The sequence below is a fragment of the Crinia signifera genome, chromosome 2, assembly GCF_055691185.1.
Source record: "Crinia signifera chromosome 2, ASM5569118v1, whole genome shotgun sequence".
NCBI lineage: Eukaryota > Metazoa > Chordata > Amphibia > Anura > Myobatrachidae > Crinia > Crinia signifera.
Window position 1 is genome coordinate 314,358,751 of NC_139218.1, and position 22,699 is coordinate 314,381,449.

At 44.1% G+C, this 22,699-nt stretch overlaps 1 protein-coding gene across 1 annotated transcript in view; it reads right to left on the reverse strand.

Annotated features, from left to right (window-relative positions):
* Window positions 1–9,071: 9,071 nt before the first annotated feature.
* The window catches only part of HTR2A (5-hydroxytryptamine receptor 2A), a 76,034-nt gene continuing 62,406 nt past the window's right edge, over window positions 9,072–22,699 (reverse strand). Inside the window, exon 4 of the mRNA XM_083168995.1 lies at window positions 9,072–10,454. Within this exon, the coding sequence (XP_083025121.1) occupies window positions 9,655–10,454 (800 nt within the window). The 3' untranslated portion in view covers window positions 9,072–9,654. The remainder of the gene's footprint in view (window positions 10,455–22,699) is intronic.

Below are 22,699 nucleotides of genomic sequence, written 5' to 3' on the forward strand. Positions count from 1 at the left end.
ATACACAGTCACGTGTCAACATAATGGTCCCACGTCGACATATATCCTCACTTTGAATTAGGACCTAACTTAGTGTGCACACTGACTACGAGCATGGCAGAGCAAATTAACAATCCCTTCAATAGGGTACAGGCGGGTTCCCGTTACCTAGGGCAACCCCCTGCTAGACATACAACGAAGGCTGTAGATATAGGCTTGGCAGTGGTGGCAAATCTGGCATGCAGCCAGAGGGGTGTTGCAGGTGTCTCTGGGCTGCTAATGTCGCAGGGTGATCAGCACCCCAATAACAGTTGTCCCCTATGCAGTGGAGAGCCACTTCAATAGCTGGGTAAAGTGGGCCAATGTGGGGTGCAGGCCAGCCTGGGGGTAGGGGAGCTCCTGTACCTTAACTCTCAGCTGCAGATGCCAGCTCCTTCTGGTCATGACTCTTCAGGGTCTCTCACTCCTCTCTGGGTCTCTCACTCCTCTCTGGGTCTCTCACTCTGGCTTGCACCTATCAGCAGCACCTGATCTCCTCTTCAGTGCAGGACAGGGGAACAGCTTCTCCATTCACTGCACACACGCTGCTGGGCTTTCTCCTCTCTCTGCCTGAGCCTCTCCCTGCTGCAAGCATGTCTTCTCACTCTCTCTGTGCACAATCTCTGCCTTCTCTCCACTGCAGCAAGTTTTCTCTGTCCCATTCTGCTGGCTGACCCCTGACCTCTCTGCTTCCTGTCTTCACACACTCCAGGGCAGCCAATCAGGGGAATGTCAGGTTCTCTGCACGTGGATGTGAGCTGGGTCTGTTAACCCCTCACATCCCTGCAGTGTCTATGAAGCTGCAGTCTTTCCTAATAGCAGCATTGGCTGCCATTAAGCCTTTTTGAGGGCACAGGGGCACTCAGAGTGGATTGCCACACGTATGTGATGGTGACATTGTTTTCAATTCTTATCCTAGCAGAAGCAGAAAGCCAGGATGTACCGGCAGCATCTTCCTCTGCAGAGCCACAGGTGGAGCAAGTGGTCCAGCCTCCACCAAGACGTCGCCCCCAGCCCCAGCCACAGGAGACATGGAATGAGAGCCTGTTGGTGACGCTGGACAGGATCGAGCAGCAAGGGGTGGATGCTGCGATCCGTCAGCAGCAGGTGGCGGATTTTCTGGCGGAGTGGAAGGCCACAAACCAGCTGCAGGTTGAGGCCTTGAACCGCATTAATGAAACTCTGGCGGCTGGCATAGTAAGCATTGGCCAACACCTCAGCCGCCAGAATGAACTTCTTGCGGAGCAGCTGTCCACCGCCAGGTCCCTAAGGGACAATCCCCCATCTGCTGCCCCACCCCAAGCTGCTCCCCAACCTTCCACCTCGGCTGACCCTCCTGTGTCGACTAGGGGAAGACGCCGAAAGCCAGCTGAGCCAAAGGCCCCTGTCCCCAAGGCCACATCTAAAAGGGGCAAAAAAGGGCCCAAATGAGACCTGGTTCACTTCCTCTGTGGTTGGAGGCCAAAGGTTTAAATTGCACTGGACATCCGCTTCCTGAGTTGGCCATCGATCCATTTGCGTGCCATGGGCATGAAAGTTCGTATTTTGACCTCTACAAATGCAGGATTTTTTTTTTTGGTGGTGTGTATCTTGCTTAGTATTCACCCTGGTTGTTGCAGTACGTATTCTGGTGTCCCCATTTCTTTCACCATTGCATTTGCAGGGTAACACATGTTTGGAGATATGCAACCTCTTGTTCTGGCGGTTTTCTTATTTGTGTGTCTATTTTATTTGTTTATTTGATTTCTCACATTAAAGTGTCAAGCTGTGATGCTGAACAGCAAATAAATTTATTTTACAAATTAAATCTAAATTGTGGTATGTGTAATTTCTTGTGTGAAACAAATACTAGATTTATGTGTACTTACTGACCAGGGTATTTTTGAACATTTGTTGAAGTGTGGTCGAAGTTTCCCATGTGTAACCCTCTCCATGGCCATTCCCATGTTCCTATCCAACTTTTCCCTGCTAATTAGTTTGTGTCAGCACATGTGCAGAGCAACTTAATAGGTGAGAAAGCAGTTTGTGTGCAGGTGAGGTAGCTCCTACAGTAGTAGGTAAAAGCAGGTCCAGAACAATGCTTTCCTCATGGAGTGGGTGAGGCAGACAAACAAGGGTGAAAAGGTACATTTGTGTAGGAATGCATATGTGTCCTCCCTAAAAAAAGATGTGTGAATGGGCCAAACATGATAAATTAGCTTGTGAACAAACATGCATAACTTTTTAAATATATATGATTTTACAGTGTCATAAGCAGATGTAGGAATCCTTTGTTAGAGAGATGAGAGTGCAATAATGTGATTGGTGGCATCTTACATCCAGAGTGTAGTCAAATCCAAATCATAGCAGATGAGATAGTGGTACAGGTCATTATTTTGGGTACTATACAAAGATTGTGTGGAAAATAGTGGTCATGGGCTTCAAACATTGCTGAAACATCCTTTGTAGGTGTTAGATGTGGTTTATGTTATTGTATCCTAAATACAAAACCTATGTTAGTATTAGAGTGAACACGTTGACACATGTCGACTTGTGTAGATTGAGTGTGCTACTGCGTAAAGTCTATGAAAGCACGTAGTGAATGTGTCTAACTGTTTAGCAAATACCTACCTTAGCGTATAAAAAGATTCTTACCTTAAATTAAACAAACCTTTAAATGTGGAGAAGTATAGAAACATAAGCTTCCAATGTGTTTGCGTGCTGTATGTGTGGCTTGCAGGCAGTGAAATCATGGTTTGGACTTAATAGACTGCAGCATTGCTTATTACATTCAGGTGAATGTGTTTGAGTAGTAATCAGCGTTAATTAGCCAACTCAGGCGCACGCTGGCATGCGGTATCTGTAGGGGTGGTTTGAGCTGGCGGTTGGCGGCCGCCTGTTTGGTGTCCGAAATGAATGGTGCCTTAGTCGATCGTGCGGTAGTAGCACCGCTCATTTTTTGTGCACACCCCCGTGTACGCCCATATTTACGCCCATTTTCCCTCATTATTTCGGCCGCTCCCATCAACACGCCCCTATGCCGCCCCATTACCCGTACACTCGCGTACAGGTTTTTTCGCACGTTGAGACACCGGCCGTAAGCGTTGTGGAGTGTTCGCGCCGGCGCATTAGCGTATCTGCACATGCGCAGATCATGAAAAACCCCGGGACGTACGCGTACGGCCCGGCCGCTCCAACCAGAATAAGGCCCTAAGTTACCACTTCAGTGACTGTGCCATGATCATCTCAACTGGCCCCCCTGACTGTAGCATACCCTGCTTCCGCTGACCACCCCCACCCGCCCATGCATCAGTGGTCACATGGCCCCCTTAAAGCCGGTGCCTCGACATCAGCGCTGTGGTCCCCCTTAACAATCTGCTGGCCTCTGCGCTGCATGGCATAAGAGGCACCCAGACCAGCCCCCCACACAGGCCACAGCCCAGCATCAACGTTTCCTGGACCCGCCACCCAGCACAGGCCACAGCGTCTCCTTGTCCCACCCACCCCCCAACCCACCCCTCACAGGTCGCTGCCCGGCATCAGCACACCCAGCCCCTCCTCCTCGCACAGGCCACCTGGACCAAACCCCCGTCTACTGCCTGGCATCTATACTGCACTGACCCGGAAACCCTGCCCGCCGTCAGCGGTCACACGGCTGGCCGCCAGCGGTTAGCTGGCACTGCTCTCCTGCTGGCCAAAGAGTTATATAAAGAAAGAAAAAACATCTGAATGCTGCAGGGGGTAGTTTGCTGGGGCCACGGGCCCCATAGCAAGTGCACCCCCTGCACCCAATATAGTTACTCCACTGAGTACATATATGTTCTAATACATCTTCTTGCTTCATTTGGCACAAAATACTGAGCATAGCAGATGCTCCATCACAAGTAGAGAAATTTAGCCATATGGCTTAAATTGGGAATGGAGTATGTGGACACATCTGTATATGAATCAAGTTTGGTATCTATCCATCAAGCCATGTAGGAGCCTATGAGGAACAAATATATAGATTTACAGTTTTAAATATGCACTAGCTGAAGTACCCACATTTAAATTAGTCAGTTATTAAGTTATCAATACCTTGGATGTAACTGTCAACATATTAAAAACATTACTAGCTTAGTATCTCTTCCAGTACATCTATGAGGTGGCTGCCCAGTATCATTTTTGTTTTTGGGGTTTTTCCAGTAGCCCTGATCCCCAGCTTTTATTTCTGTTCAGTTTTATGATCAATGTTTCTATTGCGAAATAGGCTTAAAGTTTTCCACCTGTTTGTTATCAATGTTGCTTTCCAAGGATTTTGTGTACACATTATTTTTGGTCTTCCTACCTTCATTTCAGTCAGTTTTTTCGGGTCATAGAATTATGGTCATATTTGTTGGTTATAAAAGTTAATTAAAGTTTTAAACAAATCCATTGAAAGGACCCGGACAATCTCCCTCGGTCAAGGTTCTGTCCTATACCATCCAGCGGTCTGACTGGGACCCCAACACCCTAGTATGTCTTCTGGGATCCAATTTTACGATTGGGTGACGTTTTCTTCCAAATCTATTCAGTGTAAGGCCCAGAATAGGCTCCCTGGGTCAAAGTTATTACTGGTGCATTCTGTAGTGGGGTCCAACCTACCCCAACCCCCTAGTATGTCTTCTGGGATTGAATGTTTCCAGTACAGACCAGAGCAGTACAGTCTGATCTGTCTTGACAGATACATTCTTGTAATCTAAGATAAGGTCAGATGAAGAGACTAGGCCGATTCAGGCCTGCTTGCAGGCAGCATATATTCACTGCATAGCGAGCAGGAAAACAAGCTCCGCCGCCCTTCAGGGTTTGCGACCTGGGAATCAGTATGTACATGCACAGTGAGTGATGCAGGCAGAAAAACGGCATGATGGGAGGGAACCGATTAGATTCCTCACACAGCAGGGCATGGAAAGAAGCCCATAGGCTTCTATAGGATATTGTTACCTATAGCTGGAGTTGCCCTCCGAATCTGAGCCCCAGTGTCTGATCAATAGTACATTTGGAAATGTGGTAAACACAAGACTGCCCCCCCCTCCCCAGAAATTAAGGCATATCTTCTCGCACAGACACAGTAGGGAAAATTGACAAGAAAATGGCTGCTGTACTGGCAACAGGTAATGTGTTGGGGGGTGTTCCCACCTGCAAAAAGCTGCAATCAGAATGAGGTTATATCAACCTAGGAAAGTCCCAATATATCAAGGAAACTCACACCATGCAGTTCCGCTGTTGTAGTTGTAGTTGATGGGGCAGATTTATTTGTGTTAGGATTGGCTCCAGGCCTACTCCTCATGGTGAGCTGGGGGCTGCGGGGCTAGAGCACCAGGGCCAGCCCAAGTAGGAACACTTCCAGCATACTTGAATGTGCTCCCTACTTTCTCACACCCACCCGTACTGCTCCCATGAGACCAGGACATTTATGACTATCAAAATCATGATTCCCAAATTTTCCCCTTTTCATTGTTTCCCTGCAAAGGTGTTTTTTTTATCATGTCCTTTCTTTTCTTTTCTTCTACCCCACCATGTGCTATTCCTGTAATGCGTACCTTCACTGATTGCACACTCTACCAGATGTGACCTATGCAGTGCACCCCAGCTGGTTGCCTCGTTCGGTTCCTCGCTTCACGTGGAGGTTTTCATATGTGAGGGGGCACTGTGCACATATACAGTGTCCCTGGGTACCCGTGTCATTCAGCACCAAAATATCCTGATAACGTCCCATCGACCATGTGTCCATTGACCATGGTCCATCAGATCAGCTGCCAGTTTCGAACTAGCATTACTGCCGCTTTAGCAGACACTGGCTACCCTAACTAAGCCAAGTCGCCTAAGGGTGGTAAACCAAACCATGGTCAATATAAACCCTGTCGACCTGCTATACCAAAGCCCTGTTACTTAAGGGTGGATTTCACAATTTATGGAAGTTATTATCAAAAATGCCTGCATCAGCACTGCATTGCACCTACTGTGCTCTCAAGGCTTTCTGTCTGTGTGACTTTTCTATTGCTGTACTACCCAAATCCTATGAGCCCTGTTGCTGTACTACCCAAAGCCTATGTGCTGTATTGCTGTACTATCCAAATCCTACTGTATGTTCTCTATTGCTGTACTACCCAAATCCATTGTTTTGATGTCTTGAAAGCACCTTGAGTCCGGTTGGAGTAAGTGTGCGCTATATAAATAAAACGTACTTATTTATCATGGTGAAGTGATAAAGTGGTTTGTGCTCTATTGCCAGCCAATCAGCTTCTAACTGTCAAGTTACAGGCTGGGTTTGAAAAATGACAGTGATGAGCTGATTGGCCAGTTATAAAGTAGCTGCCACTTTATTACTTCACCGAGCTTAATTTGTTAGAGGACTGTCCTAGTAACTAATTGTGGATTCTCTTTCTGAGAAAAGGGAAAACCAGCCCGTGCTGATAGCAGCGGGGCTGTGTTAATCTTTCTGGAAGTTTACCAGCATGTTCTCAAATTTCCACTGAACCATAGCATACTACGTATTTAATGAAGGCTCACATACAAATCCTTTATGAGTTGTCATCACTGCAGGCAGTGTTGCAATTAACAGGAAGCGAACACTTGTCACATAGCCTCTGTGTGTACAGGTCACTTTTTTATATAATTTTTCTGAGCCTTAGTTCAAAGAACATGTGCCAGGCTTTGTTGATAAATGTTAAAAGGACCTAATACTGATTGTAGTTTATCTTTAAAGTAACATTTTGTCGCTAGCTCTGCAAGATCCCCTTACTAAAATGTATCAACATTTTTAAAAAATGATTAAAAAATTTGACATTGTTTGGCCTTTCAATATATCCAAGTAACCTGAAAACAAGACATATTATTAAAAATAACTGCATTGATTTAATTTATAATATTGCTCAAAAATATACAATGCATTTTTTTTTTTTACATACATGAAACATTTCTCAATTTGTTGTTAAAAATAAAAAACACCAAGAGATGAATTCTCAAATGGAAAACAAATTGCTGTACGCAGGTTAATGGGTACAAGTGCCACAAGTACATTCAATGATCAGGATAATTAACTTAAGCTAAAGTTTACAGTAAAATCCACAGCCCAGTGACCTTTTGTATGGTATTTAAAAATCATGGTCATAAAACCAAAACATTTTTATAGAATCCTTATTAAATTTATCCCAAAGCTGTCAAATGACTAAAATGGGAGTTTTATTGAATATTGGATGTGTCACCTAGCAACCAATAAAGTTCTGTCATCTACAAGAAGGTGAAAAAATAAATAAGGAAAATCTGATTGGTTGCAAGGGCCAACATCCCATCTTCTATAGGACTCCCTTCCTAGTAAATGAACCATAAAATGTGTGATAACTGTTTCAGGGATTCTCTGTCTCTCTATACTAGAGACACATGGTTGTAAACCAAGGATATCGTTCAGTAGAATGATGTTTGCTTTTGCAGATTGTTTCCTCTTATTTGGTCAAATTTTGGGACCCATTCAACAAGGATTGTATACACAATGTGATCTGGGTATAATATTACTGCCCAGAATCGCATTGTAATATATCCTATTCGAAAGGAGCCTGTCCCTGTAATGCACTCAGCGAGGTGCTGGGGGGTCTGCTCATGTATGGTCAGCCCTGCCCCTCCCATGACCCTGCTGATCTCACTGCCCTGCCGGCAGTGTGGTTTGTAGCTCACAGACTACAATGCTACCGCCATCCCAGAATAGCGGTAGCCCTGACCTAATGCTCTGCTGCCTGATATTGATTTATCAGGCACCATCACATGCCCCATAGAAACCTATGGGGGATGTGGTAGGCGGCATGGCAGTAGGGATCACAGCAGGCATCTGATAATCCTGCTGCGGTCCCTTCTGATACTTTCAGGAGATACTTAATATTTACGGCTAACCCAATTGTGTTTTCGGGGAATTAGTCGCGAATGTTTAATAATAAATGGGCCCCCAAGTCTTCCCCATTCTGTTGTGTGCCCATTCACATTTCTATCAAGCCAATTTACATGTGCCCAGCTCAAGGTGCATTGCATCCAATAGTTAATACTGGAAATCCTGCCCCCTCTAATTATGTCATCGTTTAGTGGTCAAAGAGAGGCAGTTTGGGAACTCAAAGTCCAGCTTTTTTTTAAAAGACATTGACATGATATTCATTTTATCTACGGACAAAGAATACACATCTTGGGTTGTATGTATTGAGCTGTGGTTTCCAAAATCACAGATATTCAGTAAATTTGCCAGTGCATTAAATAACCCACAGTTTTAAGTTGTAAAATATTATGAACAACTATTAATCGATTCCTTCAGTTACTTAATTTGCATTGATTACAATGATTTGTAAGTTGTTTTGATGCAACTATTTTTAAAAAGTCTAAAACTTTACACCGCAATAGGCACAGTAGCTATTGAAATCTCTGTAAAATACATTTGCCCCATGCTAGAACATAAACCCCTTTAAAGTGCTCATTCACAGTCAGATACAGGGAGATATTTGAGGTACAATGAGACAGTTGAAGCTTGCCTTGTTACAAAGAAAGCATTTTACAGTATATATATTAGAAACAAGCTGTGTGATACTTTAACAATATCATCACGTAGAAAAGTATTTTATTAGAACGTTTCAGTGCCACCGTGGCATCGTCATCAAACCTGTTGACAATGTTGGCATTGAAACTTTGTTCTAATAAAAGAAGTTTCTACGTGATGATCTTGTTGGAGTGCAGCAGCATTTGTTTCTATTGCACCCAGCTTTAGATGTGAGGGCACCCTTAATAACACTTGCTGTGGCTGTGCTGGTCCTTGATGTTTAATTTATATATATATATATATATAGAATGAACAAACGGCGTCACTCCAGAGGACTTGGTATAAAGTAATAATCTTTTATATTCAGAGTATCATATGGGTAACATGTCAATACACAGGTCGACGTTTCAATGCTAAGGCAGCATTTTCATCAAGACATGACATGTACTACAATCTTGATGAAAATGCTGCCTTAGCATTGAAACGTCGACCTGTGTATTGACATGTTACCCATATGATACTCTGAATATAAAAGATTATTACTTTATACCAAGTCCTCTGGAGTGACGCCGTTTGTTCATTCTACACCAATTCGTTGGAAGGCACCCGGGGCATTCATCTATTCAAGTTTGGAGTGCCGGCTCGTACAGCTACCTATATATATATATATATATATATATATATATATATATATCCTGTGTAGCTGGCACTCCGAAGTACTGCTGTACTTGTCCTTGGTGCCAAAAAAAACATCAGGTCCATAACATAAAGTGCATATAGCGGCAACTCAGTCAAGGGTAAAGATTATCAACGTTTCAATGCTTGTTGCATTTTCTTTAGGATACCTGCAACAAGCATTGAAAAGTTGATAATCTTTACACTTGACTGAGTTGTCTTTATTCCTCTGAGTGCCACTATATGCACTATATATATATATATATCATTATATTGTTTTTATAAAAAATCTCTCCCTGAATTTCATTACAAAACAAAGTTTTGTATTTTAAGAGGTCTATTTCTTCATCAAATTTTCATTTTTTTTCAGAATCATCACAAAAGTTCCTGGCTCAATCTTCAATGTAGACAACAAATACTCAAAGATATTTTTTGCAACCATGCCACATTCACAAACAACTAACATTTTCATTAAGTGAGCAGACTGCAGTCTTAGATGCTTTATCTAACTGGGGTAATCCGATAGTAACCAAAGAGTAGTCATTTGTTTTCATTTTGGCATCTTTCTTTAGGTTTTTCATTTGTGCGAGCTGCAGTTGTCCTGAATTGTAGGCCAGTGCCGGGATGGTGTTTACTAAAATGAGCTGAAAGGGCTTCTTTTCCTCCCTATAACGACACTGGATATATCGTGCAAATGCAGAGCGGTAGGTTTGGTTAAAGAGTGTGTACACCAGTGGATTTACCGCAGAAGATAAGTAACCAATCCACACAAACACTTTCAGCAGTTCTTCAATGATATGCTCATTGCATGACTCCTTGCAGAACACTGCCATTACATTAGTGATGAAAAATGGACACCACATCACCACGAAAAGGAAAAACACAATTCCCAAGACCTTGGAGGCCTTCTGCTCATTGCTGATCGACTGCATAGTTTTCCTCCCATATGGAGCAAGTTCTTTCTGCAAGGAGCGCTGGAAGAGTTTCTCTGAAGACAGAGATGTTTGTGGTAGGAAGCTAAACAGTGCAAGCTTGCTCTTAGCTCCCATGTTACTAATACATAGGTCAGCCTCCTTCTGGAGCGATTTTATAGTTAAAAAGTATGTTATCACCATTATGATCAGAGGGATAAAAAATGCCACAAAAGAACCAACGATGATGAAGTACTCATCGGACAAACAGCAGTTTTCTTGGTGGAACACTTTGCTGTCATCTTGAAGTCCAAACACAGGCACCGGCATGGAAATACCTGGGAAAGACAAATAAAGAGCATTAGATAATGTGGATCTAAGTGGTATAGAATATATATATATATATATATATATATATATATATATATGTCTAGTGTCCGTGAGTCTTCCAAACACTGCCATCTGCTGGCAAAGAGTGAACTACATCTCTTCAACGTGCACAAACATAGAAGGTAGCAGACTAGCTTTCAAAGCTTTTGCTTCGAGCCGTCTTACTAGTATTGCTTATACTTATAGTGATTGAGTATGTATGTTACTGTTTTAAGGGAACTCCAATTGCCCTTTAATATGACATTGTTAAAGATTACTTAAGAATGAAACAATGGTCAATTCTACATATTCATAAAAGTAATATTAATATTTTCCATTAAATAATAACCCAGAATGTTCTAAAGCATTGTCCAGTATCAAGTTTTCAAGTATAAGAAGAGGGGGAACTCTCTTATGACTATCATTGTAGTACTTTATGGATTTACAATAAAGAAATCATGGGATAATGTGGATCTATGTGGTATATATTGGTTATATTGATTATTTTAAGGTGGGTGTTTTGCAATAGTCTTGAACATTATGAAAAATTTGGATCCAAAAGTGTTTATGCAATGTTTTTAAACCAAAGAGATGCATCCAGTTCATCATACACATTTTATTTACAATTTTATTTATTTACTTTATGTCATACAATAAAGAAATGTATACTAACATTTACTTACAAATCAGTTTCGGTATTACAAATCAGTGGCGTATAAAGTTTACATAAAATTAGTAGATATCAAGGATAGAGCAACTGTTATACAAAAAGAGCTTGGTATTTAGAAATTAGGTAGAAATTACGAGTGCATACGTGAGATGATGCAGCGATATTGTGATGATGCAGCAATGGCATGATTACAACAGCTCATCTACTGTGGATCTCACCTAGAATGTGCAGCTTCGCCAGGTAAGCCCTGTGCAGTTAGTATATTCAGTGGCACAGTATATCGAAATGGATACAGTAAGTTTAATTATTTATTTAAAAAAAAATGGGTTTGCTTCACATTCATCTGGATGAGGGTGCATCTGTTTGAGATGTAGGTGGTCAATATACAGATGGGGCAGGCCTCTTCCTGGCTGGCGAATCGCCAGAACGTCCCCGCTGGCGATCCGCCAGCAGCCTCGCCAGCCAACAGACTGAGACGCGCGTGCGTCTCACGCGCGTCTCAATCTCCGTTGGCGGGGCGACGGGAACCCTGTCCGTCTCCGCCTCAGGGAGACGGACAGGGTTAGGGGGGGGGGTTAGGGGGGGTGCGGGCAGGCGGCGGGGACCCCGGGTTACCGCCGACAAGCCGGCGGGGACCCGGGGGAGCAGCTGGAAGTGCCGTCTGAAGGGGACGTGCGCCTCTCGTGCGCGCGTCCCCTTCTCGCAATCGATATGGCGCTGGCGGGGGATGGCGGCTGGCGTCGCCATCGCCTGCCAAGATGGGACCTGCCCCATCTGTATTAAGCCTTGGAGAGAGATACAGTATTAACCGATCCTGTCATTTTTCAAACTCAGCCTGTAACATGGCAGTTAGGAGCTGTTTATTTTATTTCTGTCCACTTTATCACTCTCCAAGGCTTAGTATGTAGATCCAAAAGTACGAACCAACCAGCTATTGTACTAACTTTAATTTTTCAATCACAACCTTTAATATTTCAGTTAGGAGCTGACTGGCTGGAAGTTTATCTCCTACTTTATCTCTCACCAGGATTAGTACAACTAATAAGCTTTTCTGCTGTATCCTTTTATATGGTTGGGATGTGGCTGAGCTTTGGTTATGCACTGCACCGACTACCATACATTGACATTTAGGGCCTGATTCTGGTTTATTGCAAAAGCTAATTCTCTCTCTAATGGATACAACCATGTGCACTGCAGGGGGGGGGGGGGGCAGATGTAACATGTGCAGAGAGAGTTAGATTTGGGTGAGTTATTTTGTTTATGTGCAGAGTAAACACTGGCTGCTTTATTTTTATACAATATAGATATCAGTTTGAAGTACAAACTCCACCCAAATCAAACTCTCTTTTCACGTTACATCTGCCCCACCTGCAGTGCACACGGTTTTGTCCATTAGAGAGAGAATTTGCTTTAGCAAGTGAACCAGAATTAGGCCCATGTTAAAGTGGTTGTGGAGCCCAAGGTAGAGTGATTGTGGAGCCCAGGTTACAGTGATAGTGGAGCCCAAGTTAGAGTAATTGTGGAGCCCAGGTTAGAGTGATTGTGGAGCCCAGGTTAGAGTGATTGTGGAGCCCAGGTTTGGTGATTGTGGAGCCCAGGTTAGAGTGATAGTGGAGGCCTGGTTAGAGTGATTGTGGTGCCCAAGTTAGAGTGATTGTGGAGCCCAGGTTAGAGTGACTGTGGAGCCCAGGTTAGAGTGATTGTGGAGCCCAGGTAACAGTGATTGTGGAGCCCAGCTTACAGTGATAGTGGAGGCCAGGTTAGAGTGATTGTGGAGCCCAGGTTAGAGTGATTGTGGAGCCCAGGTTAGAGTGATTGTGGAGCCCAGGTTTGGTGATTGTGGAGCCCAGTTTACAGTGATAGTGGAGGCCAGGTTAGAGTGATTGTGGTGCCCAGGTTACAGTGATTGTGGAGCCCAGGTTACAGTGATTGTGGAGCCCAGGTTAGAGTGATTGTGGATCCCAGGTTACAGTGATTGTGGATCCCAGGTTACAGTGATTGTGGATCCCAGGTTACAGTGATTGTGGAGCCCAGATTAGAGTGATTCTGGAGCCCAGATTAGAGTGATTGTGGAGCCCAGGTTACAGTGATTGTGGAACCCAGGTTACAGTGATTGTGGATTGCAGGTTACAGTGATTGTGGAGCCCAGGTTGCAGTGATTGTGGAGCCCAGATTAGAGTGATTGTGGAGCCCAGGTTACAGTGATTATGGAGCATAGGTAAAAGAGTATATCTTAGTAGAAAAGATCTTGGCTTTGTATACTAGTTACTGGGCTTTGCATTGTCAGCATACCAATATAATACAGTATGGTTTGTGTCATAGTCATCAGGTCTTATTATACAGTATGTCTGCAAGACAGGACTCAGCCTTTCAATCTTACAACTATACACCAGACTAGGCATTGGAAATTCCACAATGGAACAAACTTCATTAGCATTATAAAAATAATATACAATATTTAATGATCACCTTATTATTCATTTGGAATGTGAATTAGAAAATATATTTTTTTTTTTATAAATGGTTGTGTTCATTTCAGGTTTATAAATAAAACATTAAAGTGCTTTAAACCTTATTTTGTAAAACCTTTTTTCCCCACAGATATTTCTTAGTTTTCTGATGATTCCACTGTGCTGAGCGCTACTTTTATACTATTTCCCCTTGCTGCTTTACTTTCGCATCACAAAATGATCCTCAAAAGATATTTTCACTCTTGTCTTTATCTCTCCCAAATCCTTTCCCCCCTTTGCTATCTATATCAGTTTTCTCTTTCATGCAGCACACTAAGGCGTGAGTCACGAAGCAAGGAAGGGGGGCTGCGGAAAGCATAAGATTTAGGTCATCTAGAGGAAGTGGCGATGTAAAATCCCTGTGCAATGCAGAGCATTAGTGCTTTACGAGTCCTACTTAGAATGTCAACATTTGTTGCATTTCTGATTTTTATTTAAATTGATGTTGCCAAATGTATCAGGTAATAAGAAAGTGAGCTTATTCAAGACTTGATACCCTCCATATAGAAATATTCTATATATATGACAGTATTCAATCAGAATACATCTCAAATATTATGTTATTATATGTATACTGTAGGTACAGTATAGAGATGAATGTTTTAATAAACTGTTTCATTTCTCTAGTACTATATATGAGGGCCTGCATGCTTACCATTTACTTGTGTGGAATGTAAATGAACATGGTATTCTGCTATAGGAACCCTTGGGAGAGGGGTAAGGTATAACTCTCCGACAGTCTGGATTCCGACGGTCGTTTCTCCTACATCAGAATCCTGCCGGTCAGAAGCCTGTGCTTGCCACCTAATCTATTCTCCCTCTATGGGGGTCGTGGACCCCCAAGAGCGTAAATAGCCTGTGTAAGTTGGGATTCTGACTGTCGGGCTGCTGACAGCTCGGATTCTGATGTTGGAAAAGCAACCGTCGGAATCCTGACTGTCTGTGAGTCATCCAGGTATGGTATAACTCTCCAACATTCTGGATTCCAACTGTTATTTCTCTGTCATCTGGGGAGAGAGGTTAGATTAGGTCTGGTAATAGTAACCACACCGAGCCATGTACACCAGGCATGTACACTCTGTGCTGTTAAGGCCTTATATAAATCAGATAAGTGGTATTTCTCCAGTTACTGTATGTCCTAACAGATAAATACATGTACATTATTAAAAACAAATCATAAGGGAAATTAATGTAAACATCTAACTACAGACAAGTTTGCTTGACAAAATATACCCATATTACAGAGTACATTGTAACCTGTGCATGTCATTGAGAAGGTGCAGCCAATTGGACAAAATCCAAATCAACTCCCTCATACTGTCTAAGCCACAGGTCTTCAACCTGCGGCCCTCCAGATGTTGTGGAACTCCCAGCATGCCCTGACAGTTTTGGCATGCTCTTATAGGAGAAAATGTGGCAATGCATGCTGGGACATGTAGTTTCACAACATCTGCAGGGCCATAGGTTGAAGACCCATGGTCTAAGCCATATGTATTTATGGTTGTACCCATGTATGTTTATACTCAAGGTTCCCTGAATGAGCGTATACGAAGATGTGTTATTTTAAGTAGAATCGGTTACTAGGTCTACAAGTATTAGGTCAACAGTCATTAGGTCAACCACTATAGGTCGACATGGTCATTAAGTCGACACAAGCAGTAGCTCGGCATGGAAAAGTTCGACATGAAAAGGTTGACATGAGTTTTCATGTTTTTTTTTTTAAAGATTTTTTTTTTATACTTTACTATCCAAGGGGACATAGATTGAGAATATAATAGTGTGCCGACCGTAGCGAGGCACCATGCCCGAAGCATGGGGAGCAAAGTGGTACACTTATATGATGTCCATGTCAACTTAAGTCAACATATACAAAAATAAAAACCTCATGTTGACCTTTTTCATGTTGACCTTTTCCATGTCGATCTAATGCTCGTGTCGACTATTTTATGTATCGACCTAGTGAATGTCGACCTATAGTGGTCAACCTAATGATTGTCGACCCTATGACCTATACCCATTTTAGGTGTGTCTCCCAGTATAGTTCATTGATAAATAACATTTACCGATTGTCTTCATTACTTTATCAATGTTTCTTCTTAAAGCCTTTACAGCTGCACCAAACCTGCATTCCATGGCTTATATAACAATCAATTTATGGATTCGGAGCTCCAGATAGGACTAGGGGCGGGATGTTCTAAAGGGAAAATGCGGTAAAACCCCCGTTTTACCTCATTTTCCTATGTACTATTATCCGGCCACACCGTTATCGCAGGGCAGGGTATCGCCACCTTTGGGTGGCGATACCCTATAGAAGCCTATGGGCTTCTTTTCGCCTCCCGCCGTGTCGCTGCAACCCCGCCGCCTCGCCGACCCCCCCTTTCCCCCTCCCTTGGGCTTACCTTCTTGCAGGTCCTCCTGGACCCCGGAAGGTAAGCCCTTCCTCCCCCTAGCAACGCAGCCGGACGTCCTTCCGGCTGCAGGGGGAGGAGGAGGCTCCGGGGACAGCCTGCTTAGCTGTCCCCGGCGTGTAGGCATCAGGAGCCTGCTGGGAGGTGATGGAGACCCCCCGCAGACCACAGTACAGGTATCGCGGGGGGTCTCCGTTACCGCACCGCGATGCCAGCCGCATATGTTAGTACATATGCGCTGGCATCGCGGCGGACAGCCGGCGAAGGGCGGCGATGTATATTAATACATTCCGCCCTTCAAGAGGTAAATTCATACAATAATAATATTTATGTATTCACTCTTTATTTCACATATTCTCTACCTCCAAACATATAGTAGGGACCTCCATACTTACAATTTTACCACTTTACTATCCCTATTCTCTATTGTGATGCCCTGGGGGGGTCCTTAGCTGGATCATGTTTCGGAGTTCCCTGCATCCCAGGTGGTGACCCCATAGTCAGCGGTGTAGCTAGGTGCCATGGTGCCCGGAGCAAGGGCATATTTCGCGCCCCCCCGGGAATGAATTGGGGGCGTGGCTAACGTGTTGGCATGTTACATTTGAAATATATAAGACACTGTAACGGAATCTGCTGCGCTATATAAGACACTGTAACGGAATCTGCTGCCCTATATAAGACACTGTAACGGAATCTGCTGCGCTATATAAGACACTGTAACGGAATCTGCTGCGCTATATAAGACGCTGTAACGGAATCTGCTGCGCTATATAAGACGCTGTAGCGGAATCTGCTGCGCTATATAAGACACTGTAACAGAATCTCCTGCGCTATATAAGACACTGTAACGGAATCTGCTGCGCTATATAAGACACTGTAACGGAATCTGCTGCGCTATATAAGACACTGTAACAGAATCTGCTGCGCTATATAAGACCCTGTAAAGGAATCTGCTGCGCTAAATAAGACGCTGTAACGGAATCTGCTGCGCTATATAAGACGCTGTAGCGGAATCTGCTGCGGTATATAAGACACTGTAACGGAATCTGCTGCGCTATATAAGACACTGTAACGGAATCTGCTGCGCTATATAAGACACTGTAACGGAATCTGCTGCGCTATATAAGACACTGTAACGGAATCTGCTGCCCTATATAAGACGCTGTAACGGAATCTGCTGCGCTATATAAGACACTGTAACGGAATCTGCTGCGTTTTATAAGACGCTGTAACGGGACCTGCTGCGCTATATAAGACACTGTAGCGAAATTGGCTGCACTATATAAGACACTGTAACGGAATCTGCTGCGCTATATAAGACACTGTAACGAAATTGGCTGCACTATATAAGACACTGTAACGGAATCTGCTGCGCTATATATATGACACATACGTCAACATAAAAACGGGGGACACTCCTCTGCAAAGGCAGGCATATCGATGCCTGCTCAGGCAGTGGTGGTGGGGTCCGCTGAGGCCAGGTCTCCTGTTCGCGTGCACCAAGTCTCCTGTTCGGCACAGCTGGTTCTTCCGTGCAGAGCCGGCCGGGTGTCACCTCACTCACCTGCCTCTATCACTGGTGTCCGTCCAGGTCCCCTGTCCGCTGAGGCCAGGTCTCCTGTTCGCGTGCACCAAGACTCCTGTTCGGCACCGCTGGTTCTTCCGTGCAGAGCCGGCCGGTTGTCACCTCACTCACCTGCCTCTTATCTCTGGCTGCCGCCTGGGTCTCCTGTTCACTGATGACGGGTTTCTTGTTCGACGGCCGCCTGCTACCAAGTACCAGCGCGCGCGTGGGGGGGGGGGGGGGGGAGCAGAGGAGAGGAGTACAGGACTGCAGCAGCATCACTTGTGGGAGAATTGGACTGCGGTAGAGGAAGCGTGGGGCCATGGCGGTGCCGCTGGCAGGGAGAGCGCAGGGTCAGCATTTAAAAAACTTCAACTCCATAGTTGCGCCACTGTGTGCAGGTATCATTTGCGGAGGGGGGGGGCAGGCCGGCGGGGCCATTCGACCAATCGGCGCCCGGAGCATGAGCTCCGGTGGCTCCGCCCTCCCTACGCCTCTGCCCATAGTGTTAGGGACCTGCTCGACAAAAGGTGACCTGGACAATTGGTGGGCAGGCCAATATCACTGGCCAATGATATACAAACTACCTCTTATTATATATTATATTATAATGTAATGATTGCATAGTGCATTTGCACCCTCTCTCTGTGTAAACCATTTTATTCTCAGCAGATGGCACCTTTCATTACTGAGGGTGTGCAATTTAGAGCCACTGTTCCCTACTGTGTTCTAGAAGCTGCAGGAAGTCCAGTGATCACAATGAAATAACTAATGCAATAAATAAATAAATAAAATAAATACTTATCAACATATTCTTAATTGACCCGGCAAGAAATATATGCATAGGGTGGAATTTACACAAGGTCAAACTGCATTTGGAATATATTGTCCAGGCCAGTCATTCCCAAACTTTCTTCATGGCACCCTAAAGTATCATCATTATTATCACAGACCCCACAGGATAAAGGCTGTTTTAGTAATACTTTTAGGAAAAAAGTATTGAACTACGTACATTCTTAAGACTCCCATCCACTTGGGCGAGGTATTGCATGTGAGGTACCGCATTCGATACCTCGCCCTAGTGGATGGGAGTCGGTACTTGTGTATTAGCAGGGCGCCCAATTAGCATACGTACGCATCGGCTGTTTTAGTGCCGTGCGATGCGATTTTCCTATGTAATTTATTCACTGCTCTCTTGACCCCGGCGGATCGGATCGCATCACAACGCACCTCCCGCAAAATCACCTGCGATTGCAGCATTTTATATAGTGTGGCGAGCGCAGCGAGCCACCGAGCCCGAAGCGTGGTGAGCAGCTGCGGAATACATGTAAATTACTCCGTGTCCGCTCGCCATGCTTCGGGCTAGCCACACTATATAAAATCAACTCCACGCCCGAGGAGCCCTTCTGTAAATCTGTTGTGGTATTGTACATTTTTTGGAAGTGGTTCTTCATTATTCACAAGTGAAACCTCAGGCTGCTTAGAGCGCATGATATATTTGTTTATCTCCAAATCTAATGTATCATATGCAGTCCTTTTGCATACAATGTATCAAATGCAATCCTAGCGGGTGCTACGGGTTGCAACAAATATTCATGGCAGCCTGTAGGATCTGCGACTGCGATGCAAGGCGCATGGGAATGTGCCTCATATCGCAATCACAGGTAAATGACATGTGATGTTTCACTTTTTATGCAATCCGTCACAGCAATTTGTCGGAATCGCATAAAAAGTGTCCAGATCGCAGTAGTGGATGGGTGCCATTAGGTCCGTTATGTGGTGTAGTGTGGTGCTTCTGATGGTCCACATGTTTTATGATTGGCAGCCACTAGCACTAGTTTTGCCTATTTGTATAGGTAGTTTATCTACAATTGATATGCATTTGACATAATCCCAGGTGCATCCTGTACAGCCTGTATCTTCAGTATGTCATATGTGCGAGCTGTAAAACATATGCTGCCGACAGATGGCTGCTCTGTAGTATATCATTACTATTACAGTGGTTTGTGCTTGGAGGTTGGAGCGGTGTGCAGAGAGATCCCCTGTGGCCAGAGCTTGTAGGGTCTGTAGAGGTTCCTATGCCTTGTGCTCTGCGTCTAGAGCTTACATAGGTCTGCAGAGATCGCCTGAGCCTAGAGCAGATTACGCCCAGGGATCAGTGACTGTGGAGGTACCCGTACCTCCCCTTCAACAAAATCTGCACTGGCTTCCATTCCCCTACAGAATCCTCTTCAAACACCTCACACTCACATACAGGGCCATCTCTAATTCCATTGCTCCATATATCTCTAACCTCATCTCCATTCATACACCCTCCCGCCCTCTACGGTCAGCTGACGACTGTCGTCTCTCCTCCACCCTGATCACTGCTTCCCATGCTAGAGTACAGGACTTTGCCCGTGCTGCACCCCTTCAGTGGAACGCACTCCCTCGCTCCATTAGACTCTCCCCGACCTTGCAAAGCTTCAAACGGGCACTTAAAACTCACCTATTCATCAAAGCGTACCCTTCCACTGCATAAACCAGCTGGTTCTCCGACCCCTTGCCTGTTTCCTGTTTACATCCTGCTATCTACCACCACCCCCTCGCTTGCACCTATTGTAATCTGTCTGTCTCCCCTTCCTACTAGATTGTAAGCTCCTCCGAGTAGGGCCCTCTTCCCTCCTGTTGTCAGAGCCCTCTTCTCTTCACATCTCACTCACAGCTCTCCTTTACTCCAACACTCAGTGACCATCTTCGTCTGCATACTCCTCTCCATCATTGGCCTCAAGCCTCTAGTTGTATGTTGATTGAGTCCTCACTACTTATATCCAAGCTGTAATGTGTATTGATCTGTGGCGCTCTTTATTTGTACTGTATTTTTGTTATTTATTCAATGTTATGCCAAGTTTTGTTTCCCTGTATTGTTCCTTTGTTCGGCGCTGCGAAACACTTGTGGCGCCTTATAAATAAAATTATAATAATAATAATAATAATAATAATTATAATAATATGAGGCTGGAACTTACTAGGGCCTGTGTGGACGTCTCCTATGCCCACAGCATTTTGCTGGCAGGGGTCATAGCTCAGAATATGGAGGTCCCTGCACCTTGCACCCTAAGACAGGAGCTTGCTGGGGTCTATGGAGAACCCTTGCACCTGCATTGACCGCCTATTTACAGTTTTAAAATTGCTAAATTCCCTCTCTACTTGAACAAATAATTTTCCTAGGGGACCTGAATGCTCCACCAGACCTCTGTATATTACACGGCCCATTTGCCCAAGCTTGTATTGTACTGTACTGTACAGTTTGATCCGCAGTGCCGTTCACCGAGAATGCACGAGCGTCTCATACGAATGCGCGTCCCATTCTCGTGACCAATGTTGCTCCATATATACTGTAATGTAAATCAATTCACTGCTGAATTAGTAGAGCATTATCCACCCAGTGGTGGCGATGTGTATTGCACACATATTGCAAGGCATGCCTTAACGCACCTCAGTGCACCTAAGCGCGCTACAAAACCCTCACCTAGGCGTGCTGGCACAATGAATGAGCGTAGCTCCATCTGTAGTTGTGAAACATGTTTTATTCTCCCAACTTCTGTAATTGGACCAGAGGCGTAAGTCCGGGAGGGGAAATAGTGGCGGGCGCCTATTCAATGCTGTCATTTCCAACAGCATTGAAGATGCAGCTCGACAGAACAGATCCGACTTTAAAACCATTAATCATTATCGAATTAACGGCCAGATCTCAACAATCCATGGCCTTTTTCACAGACATGCTCCCTTTTCGCAACTCGACAGGCCTAACATTGAATTTCGTCTGGCAATAAACTGGCCAACTGGCCGAAAACGGGCAGAGTTCCAACTGTGGGAATGTTCCGACAGACGGAATCCAGGATTGAATACCACAGAAAATATGTCAGAAATGATCAGGGACTGAAAGGAATTTCCTTATATGATATAAGTCCACAGACATTTCCGATAACATTGTTCCACAGCATAGCCGTGTGACCATTACTAACACCTTGGCTGGGATGTGAATACCGGCATTTTGATGTTAATGGATGTTATGTGGTAGCTCCGGCTGTGGTACGAATACTGGCACTATAGCGCCATATCATATCACCATAGCTATGATTGCAACATTGTATGGCTATTGTCTGTGTGTTTGCTGATTAGGTGCACTCCTTTTCTTCATCTGATACAAAGTCACTATTTGTGTTCATATGTTGCCATTTGTGCCAACAATTCTAGACACAGCACAGTAAATATTCTGTGCAGATGATATGTGCACAATAAAATGTATAGTCACTAATACTATATACCTTTTGGTAACATAGGGGGTTATTCTAGTCCATTCTTTCTGACAAAATCCTTCTTAGATGGACAAAACCATATGCCCTGCGGGTGGGGCAGATGTAACATGTGCAGAGAGAATTAGATTTGGGTGGGGTTTTTCTTCAAAGTGAGATCTATATTGAAGTGTAAAATCATGCAGTCAGTATTTTCCCTGCACAGAAACAAAATAACTCACCCAAATCTAATTCTCTCTGCACATGTTACATCTGCCCCCCCCTGCAGTGCACATGGTTTTGTCCATCTAAGAAGGATTTTGTCAGAAAGAATGAACTAGAATAAACCCCATAGTGTGCTAATATATACAATTTGTCCATAACTAAAGGCCCATACACACTTAACGATTTTCAGCTGAAAATCGGTCAAAACAGCCGTTTTGACCGATTTTCAGATGAAAATCGCCCAGTGTGTATGCCCCAGAGATTGGCGACTAGCGATGATGCGCGCTCCCGCATCATCGCTAGTAAAGTGGTTCATCTGCTGGTTTTTCAAAGGAACACGGGGGGAGAAAAAGAAACTCGGGTGGGGTGCACTCTGAGTCCCTTATACAGTTATTCTGAAAGAATAAAATTTTTTTTTTATTTTTTAATATTTTTTTGTCTGCTTGTGCATAAATTATATAATTTGTGAGAAAAATATAAAAATAAATAGTTTTTTTAAATTTTTTTAAAATTAGACACTTTGTTGTGTGCTTTTATTCATATTTCCTGCGAAGATTTTG